General features: G+C 38.8%; 2 protein-coding genes across 2 annotated transcripts; one reads left to right on the forward strand and one right to left on the reverse strand.

Moving 5' to 3' along the window:
• Positions 1-17,272: 17,272 nt before the first annotated feature.
• LOC117136311 (probable cytochrome P450 9h1) lies at positions 17,273-19,028 on the reverse strand. Its single transcript, XM_033297159.1, has 2 exons — positions 18,278-19,028; positions 17,273-18,109 (listed from the first exon to the last, which is right to left on the reverse strand). Exons 1-2 carry the CDS (start codon positions 18,995-18,997, stop codon positions 17,273-17,275), a joined length of 1,557 nt encoding a protein of 518 aa, XP_033153050.1. The 5' UTR covers positions 18,998-19,028.
• Positions 19,029-19,562: 534 nt separating this feature from the next.
• LOC117136345 (odorant receptor 49b) lies at positions 19,563-20,953 on the forward strand. The gene is made up of 4 exons (XM_033297208.1): positions 19,563-19,995; positions 20,065-20,447; positions 20,504-20,713; positions 20,852-20,953. Exons 1-4 carry the CDS (start codon positions 19,563-19,565, stop codon positions 20,951-20,953), a joined length of 1,128 nt encoding a protein of 375 aa, XP_033153099.1.
• The last annotated feature ends 1,201 nt before the right edge of the window (positions 20,954-22,154 follow it).

Consider the following 22,154-nt stretch of genomic DNA (forward strand, 5'->3'; position numbering starts at 1 on the left):
AAAAACACACACAAAAACGCACAAAAACACGCAAACACAGCACACACAGAAGAACAAGCGGCGATTGATGGCAGACGAGCCACAATTCGCCAATGCACAACCACAAGTGCAACGGGACCAGCCAACGCTAGAGGAAGCGTTGCAGTTAAACAACGCCGATGGACCACGCCCACTCACAGTAGCTGAGTACCGGGCACGGCAGGAGAAGAAACAACTACGAAAGCACAAACGCTCAGGACGGAGGATTAAACTACTACAACAACGCCGACTGGTCAAGGAAATGACCCAGTTGGCAAAAGAAGAATCAGCACGACAACGCTACCAAGAGCGTTTGGAAGCCATTGAACAAGAACTTCGCCAAAGTGCGAAGACACGCAAACGGGCTGCTTAAATGCAAATGCCCCAATTTGCCTTAGAATTAAAATAAACCCAAGCCGAGGCGGGAAACCGCTGCTTGGAAATACTAACAAAACTTTATGCTAGGCTTTATACTAAAAAATGTGGTTGGAGATTTTTTTTTAAAATCCTATTGAATTGTAAATTGTGACTTGTGAGCCAACCACATTAGCACTATCAAATTTCCATGTCTCTGGCACTGAGTATATATACTCAGTTGCAAATAATTTGTGTAACTTTAACAACTTTAAATTTTCTATTTCAAAAATAAAATTTTACATTTTAAATTTAAATGAATAACATTTTAAAAATGGATTAAAAAAAAATAACTTTCTTAAAGAGAATTTTCTTTCTAAAAATACAAGAAAAAATAGATTTTTATTTTTCATATTATATATAATAACATTATATATAATACTTCAAAAAAAAAAAACGTTTCATTGAATATATAAAAATATTCAACACAAATTAAAATAAATTTTCTCTTCAATTTAAAATTAGGCAAATCAAATAAAAATTAGAAATAAAATTAGGAAACCTAATAAGTAAAACAATTATATTACATGTCATTAAAATTGAATGAGCATTAAAGATAATTCCATACCGAAGATAGACCCCCTAAAGACAATCATTTCGGAACTGTCTACTATGTTAGACAAAAATTCCAATATAGCGGACTCCACCGCAAACGTAATCAATACAGTTCAGGTATCACAGCCCGAACTTAAAATAATTACGGTACTCCTCATAATAATAGTAGTACTGCTATGTGCGAGTATGATAACGAAATTGTACAAACTACATAACAGATGCCTCAAGAAGAAATACTTGAGTAAGGCATTGGACCTAGATAAGGTCTAAAGTAGTACCCTGCGTACAAATTTCGAATATTCAATTAAATAGAAATTATCTTTACATATATATATAAAAAAAAAAAAAAAGAATATCAAACATACTATAAATGAAATATTAAGTAGAGACCCCCACTTCGCAAGTAGACTATATTTTATACTTGCCGAGCAACCCGTAAGCCTTTACGAGTTGCAAATATTATACATTAACACCTACAACTGCGAGTTCTTTCCAATGTTCGGGTTGGAAAGAGAACAAGAAATCATGGTATTAAATTCAATACCAAATGTTATCGCAGAAGTTGTAGAAATATCAAACCCAATACTAGGGTCAACAGAAATAATAACAGTTCGTAAGAATTAGAGCATGGAATGGCATGAAATATGCACAACAATTAAAAATATTAAAACTAAATTCGATAAGACATATAAATGCTTATCGCCCAATAGGCCTATACAGGCTGAAACAATTAAAAAACATGCATCTACATTAGTCGACTGCTTTAATGAAGCACGAACACTAATATACGAACATAGAGAAACACTTAATTCTGAACACTGGTCTAAGTTATCAAGACTATTAACCAAACTTCGATTAAACTTGATAGCAGTTAAAAGGAAATTTAGTTTGGAAATTTCAATTCCAACAATACTAAATACCCCTTTAACGATTGATACAGACGAACAATCTGAATCAATAGAACCAGAAGAAATCGATTTAGAGGTCACCGAGTCGGAAGAAAAATATACCGACATCGAGGATAAAGACCTACTAAACCTAACAATCCCAGCTATATTAACATTAGCTGAAGACACTAATCAGGAAAAATTTAAAACAGAAAACATAATGGCACAGTCCAATATTGATTTTCTGAATACAGCATCAAAGCTTATACCCGACTTTGACGGTAAGGCTGAAAACTTAACAAGTTTTATAGATGCTCTAAACATTGTAGATACAATCAAAGGTGAGCATGAGTCTCTAGCTGTTTCGGTTATAAAAACCAAACTTAAAGGCCATGCAAGAAACCTCATAAGTAATGAGCAGACAATTGCTGCAATCATTACTCAACTGTCAAGTGCAGTTAAAGGAGAATCGGTAGAAGTTATATCAGCTAAGCTTCTCAGTCTCCAACAAAAGAGTAAAACGGCCAACCAATACACCCAAGAGGTGGAGAAACTGACAAAGGCCCTTGAAGGCGCCTATATCAGTGAAGGTTTAGGCCAAACTCTTGCCAATAAATACAGCACTACCACAGCTGTAAAGGCCATGACGAAAAATTGCTCCATTGATAAGGTAAAACTTATCATGCAAGCAGGCACATTCACAAACATGAATGATGCCATATCTAAATTTGTAAACAGCTGCACGGAGATAACAGGTCAGAGTAACACTGTACGTCGGAAAACTCACAGACCCCTTTAGGAAACAATCAATAAATGCTAGAGTTCATTCCATCAATTATAGTCTTAATATATTCGTAACTTTTTACAATAATTCAACTGATAACAAGTTAACATTTCTCATTGATACTGGTGCAGATATCTCACTTTTAAAAGTTAATTCAGATAACTTCAAAATTCAGGATGACAAAATAATAAACATCCAAGGCATAGGCCAAGGTGTAATAAAGTCTCAAGGAACAACCCTAATAGATCTTCAATCAACAAAATATATTATTCCACATGAATTTCATTTGGTAAACTCAAATTTTTCAATACCATGTGATGGAATAATAGGCATTGACTTTATAAAAAAATTCAATTGCCAACTTGACTTCAAACCAAGTGAAGACTGGTTTATAATTAGACCCCAAAATTTAAATTATCCAATATATGTCCCAATAACATATAGCGCTGGCAACAATACAGTTCTTCTGCCAGCCAGATCACAAGTTATTCGGAAAATAGACATCAATAGCGTAAATGATCAAATATTCGTTCCTAATCAGGAAATACATAATGGAATTTATGTTGCGAATACAATAGCAGCATCAAAAAATGTATATATTCGACTTCTAAATACCACTAATTTCGACCAAATGGTCAAAGTAAACAAAATCAAATATGAAAATCTTAAAGATTATGACATTCATAATACCAATCTAGAAGATAGAAGCGAAAAAGTACTATCATTACTGAAGAAAAATTTTCCAGAACAATTTAAAAGTCAATTAACTGAATTATGCACAAAGTATAGTGATGTGTTCGGACTGGAAACCGAACCAATATCAACAAATAATTTTTATAAACAAACATTAAGACTTAAAGATGATGAACCCATTTATATTAAGAACTACAGAAGCCCGCATAGCCATATCGAAGAAATTCAAAAACAAGTAGGGAAATTAATTAACGACAAAATCGTAGAACCATCTGTATCTGAATATAACAGCCCACTCTTGCTAGTTCCGAAAAAATCATTACCGAATTCAGAACAAAAGAAATGGCGATTAGTAATTGACTATCGTCAAATTAATAAGAAACTACTTTCTGATAAATTCCCACTCCCTAGAATTGATGACATTTTAGATCAACTAGGTCGAGCTAAATACTTTTCATGCCTTGACTTGATGTCAGGTTTCCATCAAATAGAACTTGAAGAAAACTCAAGAAATATAACATCTTTTTCAACAAGCAATGGCTCATATCGCTTCACGCGATTACCATTTGGTCTCAAAATAGCACCAAATTCATTTCAGAGAATGATGACTATATCATTCTCTGGTTTAGAACCTTCTCAGGCATTCCTTTATATGGATGACTTAATGGTGATAGGATGTTCCGAAAAACACATGATTAAAAACTTAACTGATGTTTTTAATATATGTAGGAAACATAACCTAAAGTTGCATCCGGAAAAATGTTCATTTTTCATGCATGAAGTGACATTCCTAGGTCACAAATGCACAGACAAAGGAGTTTTGCCAGATGACAAAAAATATGACGTCATCAAAAATTATCCTGTCCCTCACGATGCAGACAGCGCAAGACGATTTGTAGCATTCTGCAACTATTATCGTCGATTTATAAAGAACTTCGCCGACTATTCACGGCACATAACTAGATTATGTAAAAAGAATGTTCCTTTTGAATGGTCAAGCGAATGCCAAAACGCATTCGAATACCTTAAAGAAAAGCTTATGCACCCCACATTATTACAATATCCTGATTTTCGCAAAGAATTTTGCATCATAACGGATGCTAGTAAACAAGCTTGTGGAGCGGTTTTAACCCAGAACCGAGACGGAATTCAGCTCCCAATATCTTATGCATCACGTTCGTTTACAAAAGGGGAAAGCAATAAGAGTACAACGGAACAAGAGTTAGCGGCAATTCATTGGGCAATTACCCATTTTAGACCATACATTTATGGCAAACATTTCACAATCAAAACAGATCACAGACCTTTAACATATCTATTTTCTATGACCAATCCCAGTTCAAAATTAACTCGCATGCGACTAGAGCTTGAAGAATACGACTTCACTGTAGAATACCTAAAGGGAAAAGATAATTTTGTGGCAGATGCACTGTCACGTATCACTATAAACGAGCTGAAAGACATATCAGCAAATGTACTAAAAGTCACTACAAGACAGCAAAGTAAACAGAAAAATATCTGCGCAGATACTAATATAAATAAACAAGAAGAAACTCTTGTTAACGCTTCTAAGCCCAACGTATATGAAGTCATTAATAATGACGAAATACGAAAAGTAGTGACTCTGCGAATAACTGAATCAAAATGTTTATTCAAACATGGAAATAAAGTTATAGCAAGAATTGATGTTAGCGATCTGTACACCAATGGAATTCTAGACTTAGGTCAGTTCTTCCAAAGGCTTGAAACACAAGCCGGTATACATGAGATCAGCCAACTCAAAGTGGCACCGAGCGAAAAGATCTTTGAAACAATTTCAATAGACTCTTTTAAAAAAATGGGCAATAAATTATTGAAAATATTGAGAGTAGCGCTACTCAAGCCGGTGACCCAAATATATGATCAAAAAGATCAAGAAGCGATACTGTTTACATACCATGACGATCCAATTCAAGGAGGTCATACAGGCATTACAAGAACGCTAGCAAAAATTAAAAGACATTATTATTGGAAAAATATGACACGTCATATCAAAGAGTACGTTAATAAATGTCAAAAATGCCTTACGTCTAAAACAACGACGCATACAAAAACACCCCTTACAATAACGGAAACACCAACTTGCGCTTTCGACAGAGTGATAGTAGACACTATAGGTCCACTACCCAAATCGGAAAATGGTAATGAATATGCAGTCACTCTAATCTGTGACTTAACAAAATATTTAGTTGCCATACCAATTCCCAACAAAAATGCAAATACAGTCGCAAAAGCTATATTTGAATCATTCATTCTGAAGTACGGTCCAATGAAGACGTTCATTACGGACATGGGAACAGAATACAAGAATAGCATTATAGCCGACTTATGCAAATATCTGAGAATAGACAATATAACGTCTACAGCACACCACCACCAGACATTAGGTACCGTTGAAAGAAGTCATCGAACCTTCAATGAGTACATTCGTTCATATATATCAGTAGATAAAACTGACTGGGACATATGGTTACAATATTTTGTGTACTGTTTTAACACTACACCATCCGTAACGCATAATTACTGTCCATATGAACTAGTATTTGGTAAGACTAGTAATTTAGCAAAACAATTTAGTAACATAGATAATATAGACCCTATATATAACATAGATGATTACGCTAAAGAAGTTAAATTTAGACTAGAAAACGCGTATAAAAGAGCACGCATATTATTAGAAAGTAATAAAGTAAAACAGAAAACCAGTTATGATAACAAAGTTAGCGATTTTAAACTAAAAGTAGGAGATAACGTTTTAATAAGAAACGAAACAGGTCACAAACTAGAACCAACGTATCTAGGGCCATTCGAAGTAATTAGAATCGAAGAAAACAATAACATAGTAGTTAGGAATAAAAAGAACAAAGAACAGAAAGTTCATAAGGATAGGTTAAAAATATATAATTAATGAAACGTTTTATACAAAATAAATAACTAAAAAAAAAAAAAAGGTCTGATCAACCGAAAAAAAAATTAAATAAGTTTTTGTCTAAGAAAGTTAAAAATAGAAGCATAACGTAATTATAAACAACAAAAAAAAAAAATATAAAAAAAAAAAAAAAATTCTTTTACACAAATTATTCTGAGACCAAACTTTTTCTAATAGAAAGGATAAATAAGAAATAATATAAGAAAAAAAAATGTTTTAATTAATTAAATGACTACATATATTACGTCATTTCTCTAAAAAGGGAGGTGTAGTGTATCTACCCTCACTATAACTCTACTCTACATATATATAAGTAACGTACATACATTGTGACACTTTGTTGCAAACACAAATAAACATAATTCACATCAAAGACCACATGCACTTACATAAACACTCCAGCCAATGAAATACGATCTAACGCTTATACATAAGCCGATCGCGGAGCGTGAGAATGCTGAGCATGCACTTAGCAGCTCAAGTGGTCAAGCCATACATAACATATGTATGCCTTCTGCATACACATGTATATGTATATACAATATGTACAATATGTAAGAACACCATGTACGGGTAGCTGTACCCAAAGACAGCAACATAGGATTCATTCAAATAAAACGATACAAACGGAACAGACGCTCTGAGCTATTCAATATCTATTACACTGAGCTATTACTTATTACTTATTACAAAGGAAAGTATTTAACTTCTATTTCATTTTCATTTGATTTTTTTTTTCCTATGTGATATGCTCGCACCGCAAAGTGGTCGAAAAATCAAAGCCGACTGGCAATTGGCGAAACGTCAAGCGCTTTAATTAAGCTAAGCAGCGATAAGCTAAACGGCAAACAAAACTCTCAGCCAACCTGAACACCTGAACATCCCGACATCCGAACAGGCGAAACACCCGGAACACCTGAAAAGGCTGACTCACCTGGCGGCTTGTTTGCTTATTTGCTTTCGTGATTGTGCGATGGCGTTGGCGGTTTCTTCGGCGCCTTCATTAGCACCTTTCCCTGTGCGTGGGTGCTCATTTACATAGCTTTCCAGAGGGGCTGGGCTGTAATCCGACCAACCACCCCCGCCAGCCAACCACTCAAGCCATCACACACGTTAATCAAGTGCTATCGACTTCAATCTGGGCATTTGTCTTTGAGCTTTATGCGGTCATAAGTTCGGGCCAAGAAGGGCGCAATGGGACACAGGACTGGCTGATGATACGGAAGTGGGCGTAATCCGGGTCAGTGGAGCTCGTAATCTCTGCTCCCCGCCCCTTATTATCGCATCCTATTTACGGCACGCAATTATATGGCCATCACCCGGCAACTTCAAATGCTCCGCAAACATCAGCGCACAACAAATCGATCAATCGGTGCCACTTTGCCCGCTCCATTCACAGCTTCGTTTTGATAGCTGCAAATTGGTTTTTTCTACTTGATGCAGCTGCAATGCGATACAAAAAGGGAGAGAAAGAAAGCGTGGAAAACTGTGGCGGAAAATGGTGGAAAAGCGGGGCTGGGGGTGGTAGACAAACCAACAGACGAGCAAGATGGCAGAAGCACAAAATGCAGCGACAATGAATGCAATTTATAATGCAGTCGGGTTCTTAGTGCAAACATATACAAACGCAGCTAAAAACAGAGTGCAGTCAATCGACTATTGGATACCTTTGAATAATAGGTATTAAATTCAAAAAAATTCAATATACATTGAATATAAATATTATTATAAACAATTTACTAGTGGTAAAGATAATATAGCCAATAGCAACACGTTAAATTGAAGAAAGATTCTTTTGTTTGTAAATTATGTATATCTCAACCTAAAAGTAAACACAACACTTCTTATATACACACCGATCCATTAAATTCGTATTAAAAATAAATAAATGCTTTCTTGTCAGAAGTTTTCAAGCATTTTGAATTCCAAGTACCTATTTATAAGAAATTCATGAATATCCAAATATGTCAAACATTTGATTGATTGTGAGGAAAACTCTGTTGGGCGATGGAAATTGTTTCCAGCCAGTCGCAGTCGCAATATACCCTCGCAAAATGCCAAAAGGAAGTTGCGGGTAAGCACTTCACACTTTACGGCATTGGCATTTCAATTATGGCCAAAAGCAGAGTAAACTACTTAGCGGGAAAGTGGCAAGCGAGTAGAGGAATTCGCTGGCTTTATTACATAAGCTCCGGCAACGAAGGAAGTTCCATCAATATTTATAAATTTAATGCCATACCGCCAGTGATTTCCAATATCCAATTACAGCAAGCGAATAACCCGTCAAACAAACTATCCCCACTGCATTTTGGCCATTGTTGAGGTCGAGCCAACGTCGTTAGATTTGTGCAGTCAACTGTGGCGAATGTCGAATACTTCAATTAAACAAAATATTCGATTCGATAAGCAGACCGACCAGGACCCCAGTTCACATAATGTGGCTGTTGGAGCAGAAACGCAAAAGGAGAGCGAACGACCTAAGCCAAAAGAAACCAATCTTTTTTGGCTGCCTGCGGATTTCACTACTCTTCACTGAGCACCGAGCACCGAATTTTGTCCCAAGTAATTTGCCTGCTTAAATTCTGAAGACAATTAATAAACATCAACAGATGCCAGCACTGAAATATTCCCTTTTGCATTCCGTGTAATGCAGTCAGTTATTTGCCGCCGCCCAGAAACTTGCAGCCAAAATTTACATTGCGTTGCCCCATCTAGTCTAGTGTTTTGGGTTTTCGCAGCCATTCCGCCCACATCCATTACATGTTTCCACTTAGTACATTTTCACCAACTATTTCAATTTGCATGGAAAAACATTTAGCAGGCCAAAAGCCTTTGTAAGCTTCTTCAACTTAATTGTGTTTATTTGCACTAATGAATGTTTAATTTGTACACCCCATTCGCCTCGTTAGAAAAGCGGTACAAAGGTAGTTATGTCGCCTCTTATTGTTTTCTGATTGACCAAAGGCATTCGTACTTTGTCATTGTTTTATATATAGTCGCATATTCAACTGTGTTCGGATTATAGGCGAACATTTTCCGACCACAGAATCCCACGAAAGTGGAAAAAGTTAACTTTACTTTCGAGTAATTGCGCTTGGTTTTCGTTTTTGGCACTGTGTGCCAAAACTTTCGAGAGCTGTCCAACATAAAACACAAGCAAGGAACAAAGCTACATTTATTTATTATTTAAAATACAACAGTTTGTTCTGTGTTCTATGCACTCGTGAAAGCAGGTTTAAGCGAACAGAAAACGTAGTTACAGTAGTGGTTTGTTCATAGTTTTAAAGAGTAATCTTGAATTATGTGCAACTAACTAAACTAAACAGAAAACAGAAGAATATTCTTAGGTACTTATATTTTTATGATTTTCGTTAATTTCACATAGTAAACCATCGCTGATATATGAAAAATCAGAAAAATCTAAATGTTTCTTTGCTGCAATAAGCTTGCAACTGTCTGCAGGATATGGGAAAACTTAAAAATGTTGCAATGCCAGGAGGCAGAAAGATAAAGCCTTGTGGCCCAAACAGGGATCAAGTGAAAGTGGTAGCAGACAACAATGGCTTAAACTTTTAATGGCTGCTGTTTAGGCCAATCGAAGCTGGAGGCCGCCTGAAATGAGTGTGGCATTTATAATATGTGCCTTTGTGCCCCCGAATGGGATAATGGTGTAACCAAAATTGAAACCAGCAAAGCAGACAGCCCACAAAGCAAGAATCAATTGAAATCAACATATGGCGAGTGAGCGTGGGGGCAAAAATCATTGCCATTTCAATTGCAATGCAGCCGCATGCAGACTTGTGGTAATTTCGCAATTACCAAGACCCCCGATGCTCTGCCACTGCCACTGCGACTGGTGCAACTGGATGCAGCTGGATGCAGCTGCAACAGAGACTGCAACTGCAACGGCAATTCTCGATTTTCAACTGGGACATGCGGGCCTAATGCGCACTTGAATATTTCATTTTGCGACGGCACAAACTGGTCAACCGACCATCCAGCCAGTGGCCGGCGTTCAGCAGTCCCGGACATAACAATGACGGCCAACAATGGCAACAAATAAGCCCAAAAATAAACAGGAACCCGGCTAAACAAATAACAGTAAATAACAGCAGCCACATGCCAGTCTCTCTCTTTGGGCCAAGAGTGTATATATATGCCAGCGAACGTAGCTCATAAAATGGCGTTTATGCGATGGAAAATTGCCAGAATAGATACATAAATATATACCAAACTATAGCACTGTCATTAGCAAAACTTTCATATTTATAAAAGGCCAAACTTTGATCAATAAATTCCTATTAAATGTATATATTTATGAGATTTTACATGCATGTGAATTGCTTTGATTTTGATTCATTTAAGAAATCAATTGTACATTAATTTTCTTAATAATGATATGTATCTTAAATGTATCTATCCATATATATAAGTAGCTTTTCTCAGTTGAAAATAATGTACCTTCTACAGCATCACTCATACGCACTGTTATCCAGTATCTTAAGTTTGCAGCATGTTAATTTAGAACTTCTCCTCCTTTTCAGTGCCTTATCCATCAGATAAACCTGAACTTTCGTCGCTGCATAAACACTAGCTTAAAGACGGCCAAATGGCGCACTAATCGCCTGTGCATTGGTCCTAGTTCTCGTCCTGGGAACATTCGCCCATTCACATTGTCGGTTGGCTAGCAAAAAACTTTGCATGCTAAAGGGTTAGTACCCTTTCGGTGTCTGTGGCCGTCTGTGTGTGTTGGTGAGTATCTGTGTTAGCTTGGCTCTCGGCCTGGCCAGATACTGGGCCAAAATGGGTCAATGGAACTTTATAGAGAGCGCTGCAGACACCAATCTCCATGGCCATATCCATAGCCATAGCCATAGCCATCGCCAGTTGTACGTAATCGTTGCAGCAAATAAATTTCAAACGCTGTCACATAAATTCGAATGTTTTTGTTTTTTTTTTTTTTGGACTGCTGTAGCTAAAATTAAATTTGACTGCACATTGTTAATAGGTCTGCAATGTGGCCATAAATGCCCCATAAATTAGTCTTTCTGGCCGGAGCACTACAAGCGCGATAAGGCTAATGAAATATGGTGGAGAGCCGGGCTAGAAGGGGGCAAGGACCTATTTCTTTATCCTTGTGCCATCTTTTTTCGGCCGCAGGACGCAGCTGGAAAGTATGCAACGCCTGGGCCAGTTAATTACGAGGCTGCCACAGAATAAAAAAGTCGACAAACACACAAGGAAAAATCACTTACTGTCATAATAAAATTGGCCAACTTGGGCTAACTTTGGCATAACTTATAACTTGAACGCGCTTATTAAATTTATTTGCCCTCAAAAAGACAAACTTTGACGTGTGCCACGTAGCCCCGAGTGATTCCTCCTAGACTCTTTGGCCCAAAACTCGAGCTGGCAAATTTAAGGCTATCCACCTGCAAAAATCAATAGGCCAAATGACACAAGCCCCGGCAACATGAGGCAAATAAGCCCCCGGCCTTTAAATAACAGACACCCCCACCTGCCCTGTTGACTTTTCCAGGCTCGTGCATAGGGGTCCATAAACGAGGGGGATCCGGGGGGACGTAATCCCAGGTAAGCAAAAGTTTGCCAACTCCATCATTATTTGTGCAATTTCAGCTTAGTGGGTGTATTTGCAGAGACATCGTCTGGCTTGATTTCTGTTTTAATTATGCCAACTAAACATCCACAGCGATGCTAGGCAGACGTACAGGCAAGCCTCGGGGGACGAACCAATGCCAGAACTTTATCGTCAAAGGTTAACGATGATAGATAAGTGGATTTGGGCTTAAACAAGGCTTTGCTTTGGATTTAAGGCGAAAGCATACACTGAATTTTCTACACCTTACCTTTTAGCAAGTGACCACCGTAGTTGTCACTTTTGTCATCACTGAAAGCATAATACTTATTTGTAATAAACTGTTTAAATTACTTTGAAAGCACGTGTCTACAACTGCTGTGTACAATTAGACACAATTGACTGCAGACATAGTTTCAATTAAATTAGGTTAATTGAAATTCCAAATATGCAAGGAGAGTAAATGAAGGGAATATAGTAGTGTGTAGGAATTGTCCCTTTATCGACCTCATTAACACAAACACCCTCGTAATTAAATATAAAATATAATATATAAATGTTGTCATTAGAAGTGCTTTATTAAATTAAGCATATTGATTTGGCAAACATTTTCGTGCAAATAGGAGATTAGGAAAACGGGTTGGTAAATAAATACATTCATAATTGGGTGTATTGAAAATGTTATGATATAATTATTTTTTGAAGCAAATGCAGTTTTGAGCCTAATATGCAAACGCGCTGCCTTTGCACTTTCAAATTCAATTAACTTGCTAATTTTGCATTATTGCACCTGCCAAATGCAATCAAACGGAGCAGCAAGCCAAAACAATTTAAATTAATTGTGTGCATATTTGAATATGTGGTCAAAAGTTAAAAAGCCAAAATAAGTAATAAGAGTCGATGCTCTTTTGGTTGTCTATTATTTAGCATTCTTTTTTTCGGTTGAAAATCGCCCAGGGAGACTAAATCCAATAAAACGGGAAATTAATTATAAATTTACGAATTTCATTTGCGAACTTGGGTTAGTTTGGCTTAAGGGCTTAAAGGAAACCAATAACATATTAAATACGTTTAAAAAGCGCTAACTAGTTTGTAAAATTGTAACCCATTGAGCGGAAGTACTTAAAATGGTTAGAAGTGCTTACATATGTATTATGTAGTTCCTTATTTAATATCGCCATTTAAATAATTTTTGGAATAAATGGTTCAGCATGGGTTTTGAACAAATTATTAATTGAAAATCAGGCAAATTTACATTTCAAAGCGCAAAAGTTTTAAAGGGTACCTGAAAAAATAAACGTGAGACTGAAATCAACAAGTTTCCCACGCGCTAAACACAATTTGCAATTTTCCGTATACGACACGCACTTGCGTCATATTATGAATACTACGTGTGTTTTAAATAACTAAACGCAAACACACAGTGAAACCCATAATAATGCGACCAGCCAACGAGCGGCGCTTATGCAAATTTTCTAGTTTCGCTTGTTTTCCGAAAACTTACCCCCGAATGGGTGGAGTGTATGGCGGGAAAGCGGGACTAATGCAAGCATTTGCCGCCTTTTAGCAGCATAATTTTCACATATGTATGTATGAGTGGGCGAGCACAAAAGAAAAGCGTGTGTTTATGTTTCGGATGCGTTGCAAAATGACATCCTGTCACATTTCCCGACCACTGTGCGTCCGTGTGTGTGCCGCCATCCGGCGAGGACTTGTACATGTGTGCGTAGCAGCACCCTGCGTGTGTGTGCGTGTGCGTTACTCTCAACTGTCAGGCCCGTCGATCTGTATGTCGTCCCTCGTCCTTCGTCCTTGCGTCCTATGCTCTTCGTCCTTGCGCCCCTCCACTCCGCCAACAAAGGACGTCCGCACGGAGAAAAACGGCAACAGCTGCTCGACAATCGCACGTTTTATTTAAATTTCACGCACCCACACTCCGCGGAGAGAAAAATCCAGCACAGTGGGACGAGGCTGATGATAAATTATTTGTAAGCTAAACCAAATTCCCTTTGTGTTTCAAAAAAATACAATTTTATATTGAACAATAAATTCGATCCTTTTAAAACCTAAAATAAATATTGTAAATAAAAAAATGTATTTATAACTATAACTAAATAATTCGCTATATATATTTCGTTGATTTTGTTTAACAAATTGGGAAACTCGAAACACAGTAATAAATTGTTATAATATGCCAAATAAATCAATCTTTTGTACACATAAAAATTTAAAGTAACCTTATTTGACACCCTTTTAATCAAATCTTGCTCCACTGTGCGTTGGCCCATCACGTTGAGGCAGGTTAAATGAACAAATTCCCCCTGCACCCACCATCCGGCCATCACGAAAATTCTTTCATCACACACATGCTCACCGGCTGGAGTTTTATACACATTTAATGAGACAATATTGAAATTAACATTATTTTTTATGATTTTGATTTTATAAGTAGGCACTTTGGGCTGTCATAAAAGGTCGGAATACGGAAGCACAGGATGTGTCGGGATGTGTGCGCATATAAGTGTGCGTGTATTTATGGCCGGTCTTTTGGAAAATAAGGGAAATAATAAAACGACAAAATGGCCCAGAGAGCTGAAACTAATCCGAGCCTTATTGTATTCCGGATCAAGTGGAACTCCTAGGGACCACATAGAACGTAAGCTGCGAAACGCATGGCGGCCAGTGATAACCTATCAATTTGTAGCGCTCGCATTATAATCCCCTAATAAAGTCATGCATCAATTTAAATCAACTGGGCTAAGGGAATCATCACTCCCACTGCCACTCCCTCGCAGCCACCCAAAAGGACATAAATTATTTGCGTACAATTTTAATGCGGCATGCCACGAACAGGACTCTCGGTGGGCAATTTCGCTAAGTAGTGGCAAAGGCCACACAGCGTGGCAAAATAATCCATCGAGGGCTGGGTATCTGTGCAAAACCGCAAACTGCCAACAATTGGCTGCATATTATCTGCAAAATGTTACTGTGAATATATCAAATACACATGCATTTTACATAGAATACGCAAAAGGACGAATTTTGTGAATTAAATTAATTGCTTTGTCTGCAGGTTGTCAATAGTTCCCACTTGCTCACCTCATCACCGCATCGAGTTCAAAGTGGCTTAAAGCCTTAAATGCAATTATTTCAATTAGGCCGCTTCAATGTTAATTAAATTTCCGCATATGGAATGCGATGTCGCACAAAATTATGAGCGAAGTGCATGGAAAAGTATTAATCAGCGTCATAATATGGCGTTTAACATAAATTTAAACGGCTATATGCAAATTTTAGCGAACTATTTGAACCAGAATCTAGTTAACTTTTAAATGCATTTTATAATTCATAAACTAAAATATTAAAGTTATACTTTAAAGAGCTGCATACAGAGTCAGAGTTTTCCAGGCTAAACCACTCCGCATTTCTTGGCAAACTTTATTATTATCGCTCTTGAAATGGATTTGCGAGGCACACCACCACCACTGATTGCCCCACACATGCGATTTCATATACGCACATTTTTGTGGCAAAAGTTTGTGCAACACGCGGCTGCTGCGAGAAACGCAGTGACATTGCCGCCACGCACTCACGTCCATAAATGTAATGCAATTTCGAGCTGAACTTTATTTAATTGAGTATTTCGGTGTTAAGGTTGTCACCAGCACACAATCTGAGACTGCAGCGCGAACACAGAGGTATGCCGGCGTGTCAGTTTTATGAGAATAGTTGCGGCTTTGTTGAACTTTGAATTTAATTTCTGGCAACTTGGCTTCACTGGCTTAACCGCATCCTATGCGGAGTGCACTCGACTTGGGTGCGTTGTTAATCTTCATGCGGCTGATTGGATCTTCCCTAGCACTATTATTTCAATTGGTATTCCGTTGCAGTCGGATTGCAAGTGCATCAGTGGGTAATGTGGGCCATAAATAGTCGGGGCCCTAAAAAATGTTCACCAATAAATATGAAGGAAAAAGCGTTGCATACTCCGGGGCGCTTACAAGGGTTTACAATGTCCCACAAGGCATTATCCTCACATGTTCCTTGCTGAGCATGTGTGTGTGTGTGTGGTGTTTGTGTGTGTGTGTCTGTGCAGTGGAGCATCGTTTTATTTATGCTCATAATGCTGCGCAATGAATAATTATGCAAATGGAGCGGCTTATGGTCAAGCCGCCTCGGCTGCTCCTGCTCCCATTTTGCCTTTTCCATGTAAGCCAGCAAATTGCAAGATTCTGCACAACTTACTGGACATTCAAGGATACGAAATCTTGACGTCTTATGGGCTCAAAAAAGTGGTGGACCCAAGCAAATTTGGCCATCAGCCTTACAAGCCCAGTTATTTATTTAAGTTTATTGTTTTGTGTTTAGCGTGTGTTTTGGTTTTTATTTGTAAATTCACATAAAATCGAAAATGTTTATTTTTGTTTTTGTGAAATATTACTCCCCTTGCATATGAAAATTATATTTGCCTATCATATTTTCCATTAGCAGTAATTGCCACATAATTAACGTGATGCTTTTCAAATTGCGCTGCTTATTTGTATTTAACTGACGCCCTTTGTGTTTGTTTTCTCAATGAAATACCTTTTTTTTCTATTATTCGCAAGTTTAAAGCTTATAAAATTCTGTTGTCTCATTTAAATTGTTCTCTCTATGCTGGAAAAAATTGTCGAACGTCAGTGGCAAGGAAAATAATTATCCAGCGCGGCAAAAATGCAAAACGCAGAGAAAAACTTTGAATTTTCCGCGACTGGGCAACTTTTGTTGTTTCCCTCGAGAGGGAAAGTCGCCGAGCTACTTCTCCCTGGGCTATGTGCCACTCCCACCAACTTTAAGCTTATAAAAGTTGGCCAAAAGTCTGGCTGGATCAAAGCTTAATCGCTGGCCGCTTTATAAATCAAATCTGGGAATCAAAACAGAAACTTTGGCCCTGGACAACAAGTCGCTAGATTCGAAATATGTATTTGAGCTGCATAATATTTATTATCTCACAGCTGTTGACTTGCGAATAAATCAATATCGTATTAACTGCTTAGGCGGACCGAAAAACTTTTGCCTAAATACCCTCGAAGCACATAAATAACGAGAATGTCAAAAACTTTTCGCCCCTCAGCTGCTCCCGATTTCCCGGAGTTTTGGTTTTTCCGGCGCCACTGGACCGGACAAGCAGCGAGCGAGTTTTTCCATCCAGTGCTTGTCACCAGCACTTCTTCGCCAGATTTCTTTTCGATACTCGATTCACTTAAGACACCCAGCTTAAATTAATTGAAAAATCCAGCCAGTTGATTAATGAACGGCTGCCTACGAGTTTTAATTGAAAAACCGCATTCGATTAGTTGGCTCAGATGCATAAGACTTTATTGACGTGCCTCAAACTTCAGCCAGAAGCCATTCCTCGGCTTCAAACCATGACCCCTTATGTCGTTCAGCAAATCGCGGGATGTCCTTTCAGCTGGCAATAGTGTGAAATTTAAAAGCAACTGGTATACTATGGATTTCAGCTCCATCAGTGCCATTCGATTGCCAATGCAGTTGCGAGGACCCACTCCGAAGGGCATGTAAACACGGGACTCCAGAGCATGACCCTCGGCAAAACGCTCCGGGTTGAAGAACTCCGGATCCTCGAAGTTCTCGGGATCGTGATGGAGCGAGAAAATTGGTATTTGCAGGACATCACCCTTTCGGGCGGAGAACAACTTCTGACCATTTTCATCGAACAAATCAATATCCTGACTGCACTCACGATCGGTGGAAATCGATGGCGGCCATTTACGCAGTGCTTCGAGTACCACCATGTCCAGGTACTTCATCTTGGTCAGCTTGTCATAGGTCAGGGGTTGACCATTCAGCTCTTCGTGCACGGAGAGGACCTCCTCATACAACCTGTTCTGCACCGTAGGATTCAGGCAGAGCTCATAGGTGATGAAGCACAAGGACGACGAGATAATCTCAAAGCCGGCAAAGAAGAATAGCAGACACTGGGCTAACAGGTCATCGTCGGTGAATTCGGAATAGTATAGCTCATCCTTCGACTTATCCCTCAGATCGGCCAACCTTTGCTGCTTGGCCTCCATCATCAGGTGGATCATATCCGGCCTCACCACTTTGTGCTCCTGACGGTACCTCATCGCCGCGGTGACCAGGCTGCTGAAGTAATCAATGTTCTTGGTGTCCAGCACCTGGATGCGGAGAACCTGGAGCAAGCCAATAAATAATCAACACATTCCCAAAATAGTTTACTCTCGACTATTTCTGTCTACTGGTTAATTAATCAATTAACAAAGAATAGAGTGAACCAACTGAATGGGTTGACACTTTACCGACCATTAGGATATTATATGTGACATCTGGACAATAGTTACCTTCATCAGGCGTGGAAAGAGGGCGTAGAGCATGGCCTTGAACACCGACCAGGCGCTAATCCTGGACATGGCCTGTCCGATGCGAAAGAACTCGTTATCTTTGCGCCTGAACGAGTTGATGCTGATGCCGAAGGCCACCGTAGCAATCACATCGTTGGCGAATCGCGTGAAGTAATCCTTCATTTCCAGTTCGATGCTCCCGTCCTGCGACAGCTCCAACTGCTCCTGTATGTGGATGACGCCCTCCTCGCTGCACGATTGGATCAGGTCGTACATTATCCGCATTTTGCTACCCGTAAATGCGGGTGTCAGGATATTGCGCATCTCCTTCCATCGACCATCGCGCAGCGAAATGAGACTTTTCGAGAGTATCGACTCCTGTATATTGTTGTGCATGCTATTGTGATTAACGAAGTGGTCGAACTCCTTGATGCCGATGAGCTTGATGAGCTCAGGGTCTCGAACGAAGAAGACGGCATCTCGAAGGGCGTAGATACCATATACCGGGGATCCCGAGTGTTTCGCATGCAATTCGATCATTTTCTTTAGAACTGGAATACCACCGATCATGCCCTTGAGCGGAATGTTGCCAATTAGAGGCCATGGCCTCTCATGTGCCACGCCCCTTTCACTGAACACACCATATTTGGCCACCGACCACTTGTAGAGCAAAACGAGCAGTATTATAAACAGAGCGAGTGCCATCATCCACTGATCCATGATGTCATATGTGAGCGTCTAATTGAACCGAAGATCTCGAGAGCTGGAACACAACTGATTTCACATTGAATGAGAACGAAGCTATCAAAAGCTTTTTAGAAAAGCTGCTTCTGATTATCAAGGGTTTTATACTATCTCCAATCGATAAGCATTATCTATGTGTAAAGAAAATTGAGTTTATATGCTAATTGGTCTATCTTTATTAAAGTGCAGTCCAGTTATCAGCGGAACGCATTAGCAAAATTGGCTTCCAAATTTGTTTAATGAAAAATAAATTGAAGTGCTATAATCTGTATAAATGGCGACCAGCTCTCCACCCGTCCTTCACTCATAATTCAAAAAGAAATCAATATGTGGCCAATGAAATGCAGCAAATAAATGTTGCAATTCAATGGCGAAAATTTGTGCAAAATCATTGGCAATTTAGGCAGAAATTGCACCCAAATGAGACCAGCTGGGAGTCCATGCAAGTCGTGTCCTTTAAAAACTGCCATAGAAATGCTATAAAAGGCTTAGGCACACACAGGATGGCTAAGAATTCGATTAGAAAGCCAAGTTATAAGCCATGTTTGAAGACATTCAGCTAATCTACATGAACATCAAGATACTGCGATTCTGGGCCCTGCTCTATGACAAAAACTTGAGGCGTTATGTGTGCATTGGACTGGCCTCATTCCACATCTTCACCCAAATCGTGTACATGATGAGTACAAATGAAGGACTAACCGGGATAATTCGAAACTCATATATGCTCGTCCTTTGGATCAATACGGTGCTGCGAGCTTATCTCTTGCTGGCGGATCACGACAGATATTTGGCTTTAATCCAGAAACTAACTGAGGCCTATTACGATCTGTTGAATTTGAACGATTCGTATATATCGGAAATATTGGGCCAGGTGAACAAGGTGGGAAAGTTGATGGCTAGGGGCAATCTGTTCTTTGGCATGCTCACATCCATGGGATTCGGTCTGTACCCATTGTCCTCCAGCGAAAGAGGTGAGTTGGAAGGTCCTTAAAAGGAGTTGGAAGGACATACGTTATATTACCCACATTATCCTCTTTCAGTTCTGCCATTTGGCAGCAGAATTCCTGGTCTGAATGAGTACGAGAGTCCGTACTACGAGATGTGGTACATCTTTCAGATGCTCATCACCCCGATGGGCTGTTGCATGTACATTCCGTACACCAGTCTGATTGTGGGCTTGATTATGTTCGGCATTGTGAGGTGCAAGGCTCTGCAGCATCGCCTCCGCCAGGTGGCGCTTAAGCATCCGTACGGAGATCGCAATTCCCGGGAACTGAGGGAGGAGATCATAGCCTGCATCCGTTACCAGCAGAGCATTATCGAGTACATGGATCACATAAACGAGCTGACCACCATGATGTTCCTCTTCGAACTGATGGCCTTTTCGGCGCTGCTCTGTGCCCTGCTCTTTATGCTGATTATCGTAAGTAGATGTCCACAAAGGGAACCTAATGTACGCGTGTCTGTCATTTGTCATAGGTCAGCGGCACCAGTCAGCTGATAATTGTTTGCATGTACATTAACATGATTCTGGCCCAAATACTGGCCCTCTATTGGTATGCAAATGAGCTCAGGGAACAGAATTTGGCCGTGGCCACCGCAGCCTACGAAACGGAGTGGTTCACCTTCGACGTTCCACTGCGCAAAAACATCCTGTTCATGATGATGAGGGCCCAGCGGCCAGCTTCAGTAAGTCCTGCTTACATTAATCCTTGCACGATAACGATAACCATTGTTAAAGGTTCAGTGAATATTTAATATACAGATATATTTATCGCTACTGCATATATTCCTCTACTTATTAATCAGTTTGAAATTTAATTCCAGATACTACTGGGCAATATACGTCCCATCACCTTGGAACTGTTCCAGAATCTACTGAACACAACCTATACATTTTTTACGGTTCTCAAGCGAGTTTACGGATGAACGGGCAAGGACCAAACTGGAATATTTTATGAAATAACTTAAATAGTGCACATGCAAAGACTCTCACGATACGATTTACCACTAACTCTGGACACAATCGAGCACATTTTACAATTGAATAAATCATTAGTGAAAAGAAAAATAGTTTTTCGTATTTAGCTGGAAATACTCGCGCTTTATTTCTTGTATTTTTTCAGTGAGCACTATTTTGCGGTTGCTGCGTATTTCACGCTGTGTTCACCATTTTTTCCCCAACAATGAAAAACGAAATTTAAAAAAAAAATAACTGAAATCAAATGCAAAAAGAAGAAAAAAGGTGTTTGGCTGTGCGCGATAAAAAATTTGTTTGCTAAAGTTGTCAACGAACTTTTTGCGTCCGCTGACTTTGACTGGCAGTCGCCGAGGTGCGAAAACAGGGATTCTGCAGGATGCAGAATGCAGGTTCCAGGATCCAGAATGTGGGTAGGTAGGCAACCCGGCGGGCAGATGCCAAAACGGAGCGGGGAAAACACATTTCAATTTGAATGCCACGTTGCAGGTGAGTGGCGTCGGGCGAATCGGGTTCATTATAATAATGGTGATGGAATTAAGGTGCGATTCTACTGGCTCAACTTTCAATCTCTGTTGTAAAACGAACAATTCAAACAAAAAGACGCAAAGTAAAAAATAAAGTTCCTAAAGAATTATCTCCCTAAATTGCCAATAAGTGGAGCTGCTTTAAAAACAATTTGTGAAACAAACTAAAGGTTTCTTTAAATGTTTAATAAATATTATTCTTCTAACTAACTGCCCAATGCCCTTATTCCATAATGAATCTACCTGTCAAACAATATTTGTTGGGAAATTCGGAAGTTCTCTGGCACTATAGTTAATTTTTTTATGTAAATATACTGGGAAAATATAACTTGGGAAAAAAAATGAACATACATATACAAAAGGAAATGAAGTGATAATAGATTGGTAACCAAGACGAAAAAAAGTTCAATATTTCAGAAAAAAAAGTGGCGAAACTGCAAAAATTCATATTTTTTATATCGGAACTGATGGGATGGTGAGAAAATAAAAATATTGTCGTAACAAATCGACGCATCGAGTTACACACAAATATGTTGTAGGTGTCACTATTTTTTTAACTCGTGAAAAGGTTAAAAAAAAGGTTTACTTTATATGGTAAAAAAATATGCTATAGTAAGATTTGCAC

Source organism: Drosophila mauritiana, chromosome 2R (assembly GCF_004382145.1).
Source record: "Drosophila mauritiana strain mau12 chromosome 2R, ASM438214v1, whole genome shotgun sequence".
Lineage (NCBI taxonomy): Eukaryota > Metazoa > Arthropoda > Insecta > Diptera > Drosophilidae > Drosophila > Drosophila mauritiana.

What these genes read in the sequence shown, in the direction of transcription:
- LOC117136345 (XM_033297208.1), top strand. Translation starts at nt 19,563, where the DNA reads ATGTTTGAAGACATTCAGCTAATCTACATGAACATCAAGATACTGCGA. An exon ending in ATTGTCCTCCAGCGAAAGAG is followed by an intron (nt 19,996 to 20,064) that starts GTGAGTTGGAAG and finishes ATCCTCTTTCAG; the next exon opens with TTCTGCCATTTGGCAGCAGA. An exon ending in GGGCCCAGCGGCCAGCTTCA is followed by an intron (nt 20,714 to 20,851) that starts GTAAGTCCTGCT and finishes ATTTAATTCCAG; the next exon opens with ATACTACTGGGCAATATACG.
- LOC117136311 (XM_033297159.1), bottom strand. Translation starts at nt 18,997, where the DNA reads ATGGATCAGTGGATGATGGCACTCGCTCTGTTTATAATACTGCTCGTT. An exon ending in TCTTTCCACGCCTGATGAAG is followed by an intron (nt 18,110 to 18,277) that starts GTAACTATTGTC and finishes GGCTTGCTCCAG; the next exon opens with GTTCTCCGCATCCAGGTGCT.